This window comes from Pezoporus wallicus, unplaced genomic scaffold (assembly GCF_028554395.1).
Source record: "Pezoporus wallicus isolate ANWC-B61680 ecotype Strahan unplaced genomic scaffold, APGP_CSIRO_Pwel_v1 contig_227, whole genome shotgun sequence".
In the NCBI taxonomy this organism is placed as follows: Eukaryota; Metazoa; Chordata; class Aves; order Psittaciformes; family Psittacidae; genus Pezoporus; species Pezoporus wallicus.
Window position 1 is genome coordinate 12,527,436 of NW_026635704.1, and position 14,993 is coordinate 12,542,428.

The window sequence follows — 14,993 nt, forward strand, 5'->3', positions numbered from 1 at the left end:
TATTCTTAGCAATCCTAAAGTTATAAATACACTACTGGCAGAGTAGTGCATGGCAAATTAACACAAAAGAGTTAAATATTAAATTCTAAAACTAATCTAAATATACACTACATAGAGTTTAGCTGAAGATTGCTTCTAAAACATCATAGTCACAATTCTAGGAGCTAGGAATATTTTCCATAACTACAGGATAGGAACTTTAGTTTGCAAAACAGATTTATGAAACAATTTTGCAGTGAAGAACGATACTCAAAGTAATGTAAGATTGCTGTAAACTGGCTCCTATTCACAAACTGAAATTTACAGTGAACACAGATAAATCCTATAGCAAGTGCTCAGCTTCCATAGGATTTTATTTATTTTACACATTTGTTGTTAATCAGAAGTTGGTTTTAAAACATATGTAACAACTAGAAAAAAGGCAAAAACCAGTATGCCTTGAAACATTTTTTACTTCATTTGTTGTTGAATATTTAATATCAATTTTGCACTAATATCAATTTAATAATAAATTCAAACCTCTTTCATAGGGATGGTGAGACTGCATTTGAGCCTGCATATGTACACTTCCTTGTAGGGAAAATACATTAGAGAGAGAGATCAATCACCTCAATCTACTGAAAATACCAAAAACTACCAGTGTTTCTGGAGGCTAATAGGGATCATTCATATGGTGCAGGCGGATGAATCTGTATTAGCCACAAAACAGAGGCTTCAATATTGTTTTTAGTTGTGATTTGGTTTGATTGGGGTCTTTTTTTTTTTCAGTACTCCAGATAATCTCTGTATACTCGCTGACACAAAGGACGTGCCGAATGGATGAGTCCTCTGACTGCAAGTTTGAGGAATTGAATAAAACCCAGTTCACTATTTATTTTATATGTATTTTATATATATTATATACGGTAAATGAGAAAATATCATTGATCAAGTCTCCATTTATAGGTGAAGAAAAAGAAACAACTTAAAATTTTTTCAGCAATGTATTTATGCATGATAAATGATACAGTGTTCTAACACCTTTGGTATTATTCTATCCTCCAGTCTCAGGCTATTAGCTGATTATATAGCAAGTCAGAAATAACTCAGTATTTAATTCTGAAACAGTATCCTACAGAAATTTAAAACTCAGCATTGCTGCAACCACCAACAACACAACTTATTTATTTGGTTTGGTTTTTCCCTCCACTCAATACAAATTGAATCAGGAAAGCAAATATTTTTCCTTGAATTTCTACTATTTTAACAAATTTTCAACTTTAAAATACATAACTAAATTTCACTAAGACATTTAGAATCATAGAATAGTTAGGGTTGGAAAGGACCTTCAGATCATCTAGTTCCAACCCCCCTGCCATGGGCAGGGACACCTCACACTAAATCATATCACCCAAGGCCTCGTCCAACCTGGTCTTGAACACTGCCAGGGATGAAGCATTCACAACCTCCCTGGGCAACCTATTCCAGTGCCTCACTACCCTAACAGGAAAAAATTTCTTCCTTATATCCAATCTAAACTCCCCCTGTTTAAGTTTTAACCCATTACCCCTTGTCCTATCACTACAGTCCCTAATGAAGAGTCCCTCCCCAGCATCCCTATAGACCCCCTTCAGATACTGGAAGGCTGCTATAAGGTCTCCACACAGTCTTCTCTTAATTTGTTCAATGAAGACTGTTGTAAGGCAGGTCAGTTTTGAACATCAACTATTAAATGGTTTTATAGTGACATTTTAAGCCTAAGCTTTGCCAGTTGTTCCAGAATTTTGTTTTAATCAGTTCAGTTACTGGCAAAAATTGAAAAGTGTAGTATCAAATATTCCAAGTACCATCATAAATTCAATTTAGAAAAAAAAAAAGAAAAAGACAAACCAGCTTTTGCACCTGCAAGTCCTGACATCAATCTCTGCACTGTATTCGTAAGAATCTAGCACTGGATCCCACACAACGCACAGTCATTGCATGCTGCTCCCATGAAATCAATGCATAATTTGAATACGAAAGATTACCCAAAACAGACTAACAGCTGTAGAAAAGCAAGCAGACATAGTCATTTGTAGAAACAGTCTTATTAATGAGAAGCCAGTAAATAAGCCAACTTTCACCAACGACAAATGTGGAACTGGTTAAAGCTTTGACCATGTCAGTAAAGCACCACAGTTCAAATAAATTTTTCCAGGGCATAGAGTTTTTCCTCCTCAAAGGATGAGAACTCATTCAAACAACTAGCTGGCTTAAGTGAAAACTGATTTCACATGAGGTCTCATACCTTGCCCTTAGCTGCACACCCTAAGTTCCTGTATTATTTTCCCTTTCTTGACTAAAAGCAACACTGCAAACTGAATACTTCATGAAATCTTATGCAGGCAAGTTCCCTGACTAATAACTAAGTATACCTAAGGGCTTTAGGAAAACTATCAGATAAAGGTGCAAAACAGCTGATTCAGAAAGAAATATGCATGTTTAGTCAAAGCTTATCTGTTAGTAAAAGTGGAAGACAGTAATAAATGACTGAACTGCAATAATTTATTCAGCATCAGGTGCTAGGAATGACTGTGCTGGACCAACATCATGGAAAAATCTTTGCACCTCCCAGAATAAGGCAGAAAACTTACCTATGAAAATGCCTGAATTCATAATGAGCTCAAGCCATTACTCAGAAACTTCTGATCACTGGAAATCAGTGATCAAGCAGAAGAATGTATAAGCCTCATAATCCTCTTTGCACAAGAAAAATAAGGGGAAGACCCCACGCATAGAAAGGTGACTAAAACTTTTTTGTTAAAGGGTTTGGTTGCAATTTGTAGAACTGAAGTGAAAAACTGTAATGTGATAAAAAAAAAGACCACTGCAGCTAGATGAAGTTACTCTTGCCTCCAAATGAACCCTTTAAGAATAAAGGAATATAGCTGAAAACAGCTCCCCGAAAACAACCAGGAGTCTGTAGTACAGACATTTCCCTATACAAATTATGAAACAGGGACAGACAAGTTTCTTTCAGTCAAGAAACTTGTAAGAGGCTCATGAGAACAATTCCCTAGAAAGGAGTAAAAAGCAGCAACAGCAGCAAAAAAAACCATGAACATCTACTACATCCTGCAAAAACCAGCAGCCTGTTATCAGACGATATTTCCACACAACATCAAAGGAGGAGAGTAGCAAATGATTTCTGTTGTTTAAAACAGGGTAGCTGTATTATTTCAATTTCAGTACAGCCCTTGAATGGCACTAAACCTATTGCCTTGAAGACACAGGCTCTATCACAAAACCCTCAAAGTATTACCATCTGTGTATTACTGTGGTAAACACATGTATACTATCCTGTATTAGCAACAGCATAACCAGCAGACTGATAGAAGCAACTATTCCCTCTGAACAGCAACTTGCGAAACCTTATTTGGGGTACCGCATCCAGTTTGGGGATCCCAGTAAGAGACAGACATTAACATACCAGAGGAACACCTCCAAGATGGAGCATATGATATACAAGTAAAAATAGAAAGAAATGGGTATGTATAGTCTTAAGTAGAAATGGCTAAGGAGAGGATGATTTTTTTTTTCTGTCTTCATCTATATAGTAGAAGTTTAGAGAGATTAAATTGAACACTTGAAGGTACACACAGAAAAGATGTACGTCTTAGCAACCTACACAAGGTGCAAGATGGGAAATCACAGTTATATATTTCTTACAGTTGTCAAACAGTGGAACAGATTTCCCAGGGAGCCTACAGAACCTCCATCCCTGGAGTTATTCAAAACTCAACTGGACACGGCCCTCAGCAATTAGATCTGGTAGGATCTGCTTTCAGCAGGAGGTTGGATCAGATGACTTGCAGAGGTCCCTGCCAATCTAAATCATTCTCTGATCAAACAGCAGGTCTTTAGAAATACCTCAACTGCCACAGATGCCAGGAACAAAGAATATTAGCACAAAGGCTGTGCCCATATCCACAGGCTCAGCACCTGGAAACCCGGCAACCATTTATCTTGCTATAGCACATTTAGCTCTTTCTTCCATTTCTGCACAAGTTCAAAAAGGAGTATTAGGAATTATTTCCCAAAAACAGAATATAAAATAGATAACAAATTGTGAGCTAAAACCAATGGAGGTGTTTCTAAGTTCCACCACCCAGCCTGCACACCTGCCCTTTGGTTAGAATTGCCAGAGAAGTAGTAAAAAGTTTTAATAAGAGAAGCAGAAGACCAGAATAGAGAAAATAGTGGTTGTTTTTCCCCCTTAATGTTATTCCACCATTCAGGATTTCTAGCTACTGATGTCAAAAACAAGCTGCATCTTCCCTAATTGCTGTTCTGTAACTAGTTCTTATAAAACTACAGAGGTCATCATGTCCAAGCTACCTAAGTTAGACTGCAATTGACTACATTATTGAGAGCTCTAAGGTACTACACCCAATCTGGTAAAAGTTCTCTACTGCAGTCATCCAGAAAGGAATAACCCAGAGATAAGTAAGAGAACATTTTCTCAGATCAGTTATGTTGTCCAATGTGATTCCAGTTATGATGCTGATAGAAAATGGGAAAAGCAAAGAAACAAAAATTATCTGGGAATACTCATATTGGCTTGGCAGTGAAATAAGATCAGTAAATGCTCTTTCTTGGTCACCCCTCCCTTCCTACTTTGTCTAATTGTCCTCATCTCTAGATCCTTCCTGTGATGTAAACTTGAACCTAAATAGGTTCTGAATAGCTGTCAACACCAGACATAGACTAAGTCCCATTTATCAGTACTGTTATCTACAACAATGAAAAAGAACATATCGGTGTCTAAGATTCCTGCTTTCAGTTAGCTTCTTCAGTCTGTAACTGCAGCACACATGGATATTTGTAACTTCCAGTGAAGTTTCAGAATCACAGGCCACCTTCACTGACTAATTCAAAACCAGCAACTTCAGTTAGTATCTTTTCATTTCAGGTTCCACAAAAGGAGCACCAGGTGAAGTGCTATCAGAAAATAGGTCTTTCTGGGGAAGCAGCACCTGTTGCCTGCTTCCATCAAATACTTGATACTATCACATATAAGTATTTAAACAAGATTCTGAAATTTGAGACATCAAAAATGTTCTCTACCATTTTACCTTGCCATCCTACCCTTTCGGTTTTGCTTCAAAACATTCATTCAAGTAAACAGGAAAAATGAAAATCAGAAAAATATTTCTTCTCTAAACAGCCCTCAGAAATCAGCCTGTGTTTGGCCTCCTCTGCCTATCAAAAGGCCACTGGGATGCAGCCTTATCTACCTGATCCCATCTTCTGTTCTTAGAGAAGAGAGGAAAGGATGCACATGAACAACCCCAACATAGTGTATGAACTATTCTCAACCATATATACATTGTATTTTTATATTATGTGGAATATTATATTAATATCTTAATCTCAAAACACAAATTGTCTGAAAACCTGAAATTTAAATGCTTTTCCTCTCCTCATATTCTGAAATACATGGGATAACAAGTTTCTATTTCCCAAAGAAGTAACATTCTGAGGCCTCTACAAAAACAAAGTTATATACAAACAATTAATGTGCAAATAAAAAATTTCAAATAGATATAATTAAATACCTTAAAATAAGTTTTTTCCCCCTCTAAACAAACTGTCAGTATTTCAAATTGACCCAAACTGCATTTGTCACAAAATCTGCAATTTCGCTAAAAAAAAAAAAAAAGAAAAAAAAAAAAGAAAACTTATTTTCTAATTTGCATGAAGGACAGAATGTATGTGATAATGACTTCTTTGAGAATTCTTCTAGTGCTAAGATATTACTTGTGCAGACATCTCCCCCCTTTGATAATTCATGACCTGCTTGCTAGGAGGGAAGCCTGCTCTATGAACCCATAAGAATTCAAATTTTCAGTCAGCTTTGACCTCTCAGGAAGTCATTCTCCTACATAACCCACTTTTTTCTCCCCTCCCACTGTCTGGTACACTGATGCTTTATCAAATATTTGGGAGCCCAATGTCTCCCTCTCTTCTCAGTTCCTCTGACCACTAGGAAGAGAAACCAGCCAGGGAGCAGCTCCAGTTCCCTACAGTACAATTAGAATTTTCCTCCTCTCTGCCACTGTGACCTACGAATTCTTGTGGAAGTGTTCTGATGAACCAAAATACCTTCACAAAAACACCTGTACACATAAATTGACAGTGTACCCATTTATGATAACTGCAGAATATGTTTCCTTGAAAGCTGCCAACAGGTAAAGTGGCTGAACTTCCACAAGCTTAAGCTCTCCTCTCCACACACACACACACACACAAAATCACATTTGACTTGGGTACACCTATTTCATCACACTCAGTGGAAAGAAGCAAGCACACTGAAACAGTCTATTCTATTCTACCACAATATGCAAACAGCATGAGCATACAGCATAGGATTATTAGACAAATCATCTGCCTATAAATTTGGGGGTTGGAGTGTTACTGGGGTTTTTGATAGTCTTACATTCTTACAAATTACATTTTTCCAAAAATACTGCAAAGATGCCTGTTAGTTTTAAGATAATATCTGACCTTCTTTTGACCATTCTACACAGTAACATTTTACAGTAGCAAACTCATGGAAAATCAGCATCACATCTGGAAGCCGAGAGGTTAACAGTGTAAAAACTTTCCTACTGCTCCTTCATTTCCCATTTTCTATATTCTCTCCCTCAGTAAGACCAGAACAGCACGATAGCAGTTCAAACTGGATCCAAGAAGTGCCACAAAGAGTAACTCCAGTATTGTAGGGGTTTGGTTTAAGACAGACAACCTCACAACACAACTGCATACACTTAGGGCAGCACCTCATTGACTGATCACCGGAAAGAGCTGTAATCTCACAAACTCATGTAACTACAGAAGATTTCTGTATTGCTAAACCACTGCCTGAGAGCTAACTGCAGTATATACATCTGAAATAGCAAGAGAGACCAATTTGAGTATAATTTTTTTCCTTACAGTTAATCAGACCTAACTAACCTCCCGCAGGAATACTTTTGGTGCACATTGTTGATTTAAGTTCACTCCTGGTACAGTGGAAACTGAACAGACGTGTAAACCCCAATACCTGAGCAGCAAGAGAGAAGCCTCATCACTAGAGGCTCCAATTCTAAACATGGTACTGCATAAGCATTGCTTAGTAATAAGAGGACGCACTTCCAAGATACCCATTGAAGAAGAAACATTTAAATAAGGAAGTAAAACTCCAACTGCATGCATTATGTAAGATGCAAATAGGTTCATTTACTTACAAAGATGTGGAAGCTGAACTTCGCTTTCTAAATCATATACCAACTGCTTATAATTAAGTCCACTCTGATACTGCACTCTTGTCCCAGAGAACTAAAATGTCCAAATGGACCCTAGCAGCATCCTTCTCTCACTTGCAAGACAATTACATCCCTTTCAGCAGGGAAACACTGAACCCCAGTTCAAGAACTCCAACCCATGACACATTCCCTAATATTCTTTTTGTATTTATTTGAACTGTAAGAACAACTAACAGGTATGTCAATACTGTATAAAATACTGTACACATGGGAAAAGTAACTACATCTTGAAAGAGTTTACAAGCTAAAGAGAAGATTGTGAACAATAGGAAGCCAAACAGCAGAAAGATACCAGTGAACGGGAAACAATTCATGCAGATTCAGCGGTCAAATCAACATGGACATTTTGTAGTAATGACGGCAGAGTTTTAAGCACTGGGGACAAGGATCAAGACAGATTTACAGGTATTTGGGTAGCACTCTATAAGCAAGGAAAGTGCAGGAAAAAGTGACTGTTTCCTGGAAAAAAAAGGAAAACATTGCCTAGCTAATAGATACCCACCACACTGAAACACCACAGGGCACCATACCTGATACCACTTGCCTTAGCTCAGGGCTAAGGCTAACCAGGTCTGAAATGATCATGCAGCAAGAAAAAGCCTGATGATGGTCTCTCAAAAAGCACACCAAGGAAAAGAGTGTTTGTGTTTTGTTTTTTTTTTGTCCAACCAGACTTGCAGTGTTATTTTACATAGCTTTTCTAAAAGAAAAGACTTGTTTCCCCTCTGAAATGGTTCGTTCAGAAGTGGAAGTTAACAAAACTGTAAAACTGTGAAGAGAGATACCACTGACAGAAATAAATAACAAATATTCAAACTGATTCTTAATTTCTGTTCACACATGCTTTATTATTAACGCGGTTACTAATGACTTTAAGATGAATTCATTCAAGTGACTCCAGCAGGCAGCTTCGCAGTTCATTCCTGGTTCCTACCATAAATTTATAACACGACGAAACGGCGAGGTGCTTTCTTGCCCCACTTTTCCATCCTGGTAAACCAAGAACATCATTCACCTAGCTCGCGATAGCAACTGAATCTTCTAGAGCGTTTGAAATCCACAGAACAAAGATGTGGGATTAACACATGCGTTACCGCCGCTGCGACGGCCCTCGCCAGCCCGCCCAGACCCTCCCTCGGCAGCGGAGGGCTCGCGTTTCCACACCCGAGACGTCCCTCGTCTACCCGCCGCGGTGCCCGCCGTGACAGGCCGGGGTAAGCGGGCGGGGAGGAGGAGTGTGCACAGCCGAAGCCGCCCCGCAGCGCCCGCCGCCCCCCGGCTCTTGGAGCCCCACCCCGCCCTCACATCCCCCCGAGGGGACGGCTCCCGACTCACCGATCCCGGGGGCCACATAGATGAAGTAGAGGCAGGAAGAGGAAAAGGAGAAGAAGAAGATGAACGCGAGCATGGAGCGATTGGAAACCCGCAGCACCTTCCGGAAAAGTGGCATCCTCTCTCCGCGCCGGCGGCCGGCCGCTCCGCTCAATCCCAGAGAGCCGCAGCGGGGCTTCCCAGAGGGAAGCGGCCCTCTCCTCCCATGAATCGGGCAGCAAGAAGGCGGCGAGGGGACTCTGCTCGGCCCCTTCCTCCCTCCCTCCCTCAACTCCCGCCGCCTCCCCGGGAGCGGGGGAGAAGCGGCGGCAGCGCTCTGTGGCTGGCCCCCTCACGGCCGGCCGGCCGGAGGGGCCCTGCCTTCCTTTGCGCTGAGCCCGCCGCCGCGGCTCGCAGGTGGCGGCCGGAGCGGGGAGGGGCCCCTAGCGCTGCCGCGGGGCTCGCGGAATGTTCCCGCCGCTGCTCATGCCGCCGGCCGCCCGCTCTCCCGCCTGGTGCCCCCTCACAAGCGGCGGCGGCGGTAGCGGCGGCAGCATCCCCGCTGCCGGCGGGCAGTCACCTCGGGGCCCGGCCCGGCCCGGCCCAGCCCCGCCGCTCCCGCCTCTCCTCCCGCACCGGCGGGGAGCGCGCACTGCAACCGCGCGGCACAGCCCTAACCCGGCCCCGCCCCGCCGAGACCCGGCTACTGCGGCGGTTGGAGCGTGCGCGAGCCCCGGCGCAGCGGCGGCAGCGGCACTGCAGGACTGCGGCGGGCGCGCGCCCCGCCGGAGCAGCCTTAAGGCGGGAGGGGCGGGGGACCGCCGACGGTTGTGCCGACGGTTGTGCCGACGCTATGCTGCGGCGGCGGCGGCGCGCGCGCGGCCCTGCGCTCCGAACCAATAGGAGGACAGGGAGAAGCGAGCCCGCTGTCCCGATTGGCTGGTGCGGGGAGGAGCGGGGGACGCCAGGCTCCTCTCCCTGCGTGGTTGGGGTCTCCGCTGCCGTCATGTGGGGGTGCAGCGGGAAGAGCCGTTGGGGGCTGTGGAGTTGGAGAGCGTTCCTCGTCAGGTCCCGCTCTGCGGGCGCTCCCGTCGGGAGGGGGATTCCTTTTCCGCGCCCCTCCACCTCGGCTGGGATCGGCCGGGTCCCGCTGCAGGGAGCACCGCCGTGCCCCTCAGGAACTCGGCCCGCTTCCCAGCGGCGGTGCTGTACCCCCGCTCTTTGCCCCTGCTCTGTCGGTGCTGCCTCTCCGCTAAGCGCAGCTGCAGGCGGACGTCGTCACACTTCGGCTGCTGTTAGTGAAGAAGGGTTTGAGCGGGAGTCAGGGCTAGCAGACCCACCAGTTCTCCGCAGAGCAGATAATAAATCATTTCCTGAACATCTGGCTACACTTGGGCTGAGTTCGTATGTGATAACTTACACAGTCCATTAGCAGTTTGCTCTCACACCCACCGCATGATAAAGGTGTTTTTTAAAAGTCGGTAGTGGAAGTGCCACATCAAGTCGCTCTTTATCTTTCTTGCTTTAGCAGCTAACCTTGGCCACCGCAAGTTGCTAGGTGATAGGGGCAAGCCACTAATCTCTCCACTCCTCTGCAGAATGCTGTCACTGATGGGAAGATGTGTGCCGAGGGGTTGGCAGCAGGCCCGGATGTGCCTGAGCGCACCTGAGATGGCAGCAGGATCTGGTTGTGTAAGAATCCAGGTCTCTGTTGCTAATGTGCGTTTAGTTTATACGGACATAAGTAAAACGAATGGAGATATAGAATTGCCCCCCCGCCCCCCAATACAATTTTGTCTCAGTCACTATACTGGTACAAGTGCTTTTTATGCAAGAAACATTACTGATAACTCCATTTTTTTTTTTTCAGTAACAACTGAGACAAATTATTTTGTTCAGCCAGCACAGCTCATGGTCAAGTAGAGTTTATCCTTTAGGCTCAGTGACCTTATCACTTCTTTCCCTTCAGTCACAGCATAACAAAGACTGCAGGATTCCATATCAGTGTTTTTTGCAGCATAAACGTAGAAAGCCTAAGTCAGTTGACATGTAAACATCAGATCTAGAAATACAAAATTATTGGTTAATCAAGTGAATACTGATGCAAGTGATAGTAACAACAAAACCACATGTTTACTAAAAGGACCTTAAACAGTCAAAAAGAGGTTACTCTATCCTCCAATCATGCTAGATATTGAACAGGAACATTTCTATGTACAGCAGAATACAGTACACACAGTAACAATCTGTAGCCACATCACATTATTTCCTGATTGTTCACTTTAATGCAGAGCATAGACATAAGAATTTCTCAATAAGGGTTTCCATAAGAGAGAGAGAAATTCTGCTCCTTCAGCTCAGAAGCAGAGATTTGAGAATAATATTTTGATGGATGTTATTGCAGTGGGTATCAGAGAGATGGATAGACTGAGTGATGCCTTTTGTCAGTAAATTGTTTTTGAATTGCCAGTAGTGGCTATGTAACTTGATGTATGTCATTTGTGTTATTGAGCAGAGTGTAAAGAAGGCTATAAAAGTACAACATTGAACTACTATATGCATATATGGCTTAAATTTGAAGCTACAGCTGACTGTAGTACAGAGGGTCTCTATGGACATGAACTTGGGTTTATGAAGCAAAAATGTATCTTTGTCATGTTATTACCTCACATTAAGGTAGAATTCATTTTACATCTGATGCAGTGTTATTGCTGCTGTCTTTTTACATATTAAAGCTATAGATTTACTGTGTTAACTAATACATGAGTAACAATTGAGTACAACATGAGTATTCCACTTTTATTAGTGGTTTTCTTATTGTACTAAAATAATTGTTCCTATGCTGTAAAAATAGAGAAGTACAGTAGAAGATCAATACAATGACAACCTGCAGAATCTTGGCTGATCTGAGTGTAAGATCCATGGTACATGAAGTCTAAAACTGGCCATAACTTTTGTGTGGAGGAACATTAAGTGGTACCATACACATCACTGTCTCTGCATAACTAAAAGCAAGTTCCATACCTTCAGCTCAAACAGTATTAATTTGGTTTTAATTCCTTAGAATGTTAGGTACACTTGTAAGACTTTAAGTGCTACTGTGATGAGCGTGAGAAAACCTACAGAGGCATTTGTGGAAGAATATCAAAATGGAGTTTCAGAAGATAGATGTGTCATGTTTAATTGATTCTCCAGCAGCAGGACGCTGCAGTAGCAGCAGCATGACTCACACCGTTGTGGCAGATGACTAGGCCCCAGTATCTGCTCTGAAGAGAATGCTTGAAACATCCTCCATCTTCTTTAAATATTACTTTCTTCAGTAAAAAGATTACTGCACAATATGTAGATCACTCCTCTGAATAATTCATAATATTGCAATTTACTCATAATTGTAAGAAAAGGAAGTTCCATCGAGTATACATTGCACTTTGCTGTATTTCATCCTGCAATGGATTTTATGCAGAAAATTCATAAACAATTGTAGCTTACCACAGAAGAAGTTGGTAGTTCAAAAAACTCTCCCTCCTCTTTCCTGTTTTCAGTCTAACCATCCAAAAGTGTGTTTTTTGTGGATCAGCAAACACAAAATCCGGTAAGATCTTACCAGAGCAACAACTGTAAAACCATCGATGTCTCCAAAGCTGCAATAATCAACACATTTGTCAGTTGTTCCAAAAGGTTATATATTTCATCATGTCCAATGAATAGTGCCATAGAAAATATGTGAATGAAATTAAACTAACATGCTTCCCATGTTGGATGGGTCCAACTGTGCATGACTATGCTATGTTAACAAAATCTGACTGGTTGGAGAAAATTAACAGCACTTTTTTTGATAGGTCTGGTGGCTTTTCATCAGGGTGACTTCTGGAATCCATTTGAAAGAGTGACACTCCAAACCATTGCGGTTTTATAATTGTGGACATAGGGTGCTGTGAGACAATGGGCAGGAAGGAATGCCGAAAGACCTTGAGCGAAGCAAAAGTATCTTACACTGCTATAGTCACCGAGTGTAGAATCTGAGCCTGACACAAGCATCACTGAATCTGAGTCAGAGGTTCTACTACCCAAGGAAGTAGAAGGTGGTATTCTGCTTAAACCATTAGTTAGAGCTGGAGGTTAAATCAATACATGTATAAATGTGCTGCTCATACAACGTCCAGTTTTACAGTCTGCAATGCTAATTCAGAATCTCACATTTTGTTCACTAGGTCTTTTACTGCTGCTTGTTTATGTTACTTCTTATTGCTCATACCCAGTCTTTGAATCAGGTATGATAAACTATTGTTTAACTAGCTGTTCTTTCTCTTCTGTGTAATGATCTATCTTGAGTCTGCCTCTGCTCCAATTAATACTCATTAAGCAATGTACACATTGCTAAGTTTTACCTGGCTGCCTCTGTGTTCTGTATGGTTCAGGTAGAAAGAGCGCATGCTTCTGTCGCAACTTTTCTTACTTATCTGTTTAAAACTATTTGTATCGACAATGAAGTATTAAAGTACCACATAAATCTTGGGACTTTTGCATTGTCTTTGTTTCTGCAAGTTTAACCATTAACACCAACATCATTTTGTCTCTCTTACACCCTACCTGTAAATTTCAATACAATCGTGTTTATTTGCTCTTGTTGCTGACTGTCCCTTTGTCTTTACTTTCAGCTAAGCCAATCCAACTGCCTTGTTTAGGCTGTAGTTAATAGCCCCAGCAATTAAAAGGATTTTTTTCACGCTCTTTTTGCAAGAGCTCTCTTCTACTCACACTGCCTATTCCCCAAACAAACCTGGTGAATTGTAGCCAACCCACAAACCTACCTTGGTTCCAAGAAACCCCCTGAGCCACAGGCAAAACCCCTATACTAGCTACTATGAAGAAATTTAGCTCTTCCACAGCCAAACCCAGCACATTCTTCACCCCTTATTCCATACATCACCCTTTATTATTACATCACGCTCAGGTCTCACACTATCAAATACATCCTCATTACCCACCAGTCCCTTCCCATCCTCTGATGCAATACACAAATATTTTTCCCTTTGTCCATGAGCCTTCTGGATTCAGAAATTATCCCCTGTGAAATGTCTGTAAAACATCCATAAATTCCCACAAAATGTACAAATTGCTGTGAATACTGAGTTCCTTTAGACTTTGGGCTCCATCTATTATGGTGGTCACTCACAACAGGAGGGATGGCGTGCTGCGTGGACTTACTGGACACTAAAGCCAGCTCTGGTCAGGTCACTGCTGCACTTGAGCTGCTTCTTGTAAGACTTGTTCTCCACTGGTTTGTGTGGTTTCTGCTATAGTAATTCTAATAACATGCAACTCAAATCGTAGGTCACAATAATTTAAAGGTATTTCCATTATGGTCTCCACCCCTAGTTCCTTTGAGCTGTTTAATATTGCAATTAACTCCTCTTTCCCTTGCTCCTAGCTTTGCTGGCAACAAGGGGTTCCTGATATAATAATTACCATAATGTGCAACTCAAATTATGGATTATTTTCACCCAGAATTAAATTGCCTTGAGGCACACATTGGGCTTCCCCATCCTTCTACATTACCCTGGGTATCAAGTGTACCCAGGTCCTTGAGCAAAAACAATCCCACAAATGGGTTTGCCCTTTCCTGAGGAAAGAGTAATCCACACTGTTTTCCCCAACAAGTTCCTTATATGAGCTATGGTGATGTCAGTCTCCTTTCGCAGTGTGCAGGAATTTTGGTTGAGCAGGGGCAGGCCACCTGGCAGATCTTTTAGTGTTAACTAGCCAACTGGCATGTATCCCAATGCTTGAATATACCACCACCCATTTTTCTCAGTAGTTTTCAACAGTTCGCTTTATCATTCAGTTTTCCTGGGGGATGGTGCCTGATAAGGGATATGATACACCCAGACAGGGCCACGCTTTTTGGCCCACATGTTTATGAATGTTTTTCAGAAATTAGCCCAGTTGTCTGATTCAATTCTTTCAGGGGTACTGTGTTGCCATAAAACATGTTTTTCAATGCCCAAGATAGTAGCTTTCCAATATCTGAAGGGGACCTACAAGGATACTGGAGAGGGATTCTTCATCAGGGACTGTAGTGATAGGACAAGGGACAATGGCTTTAAACTTAAACAAGGAAGTTCAGGTTAGATATAAGGAAGAAGTTCTTTAATGTGAGGGTGGTGAGCCACTGGAATGGGTTGCCCAAAAAAAGTGGTAAATGCTCCATCCGTGGCAGTGTTCAAGGCCAGGCTGGACAGAGCCTTGGGCGAGATGGTCTAGCGTGAGGTGTCCCTGTCCATGGCAGAGGGGTTGGAAGTAAATGATCTTAAGGTCCTTTTCAACCCAAACCATTCTATGATTCCAGGCAGTGGC

The 14,993-nt window shown here is 42.1% G+C and overlaps 1 protein-coding gene across 1 annotated transcript in view; it reads right to left on the bottom strand.

Annotated features, from left to right (window-relative positions):
- Window positions 1-8,938, bottom strand: part of B4GALT6 (beta-1,4-galactosyltransferase 6) — a 32,810-nt gene extending 23,872 nt beyond the window's left edge. Inside the window, exon 1 of the mRNA XM_057397682.1 lies at window positions 8,661-8,938. Within this exon, the coding sequence (XP_057253665.1) occupies window positions 8,661-8,775 (115 nt within the window). The 5' untranslated portion in view covers window positions 8,776-8,938. The remainder of the gene's footprint in view (window positions 1-8,660) is intronic.
- Window positions 8,939-14,993: the final 6,055 nt, after the last annotated feature.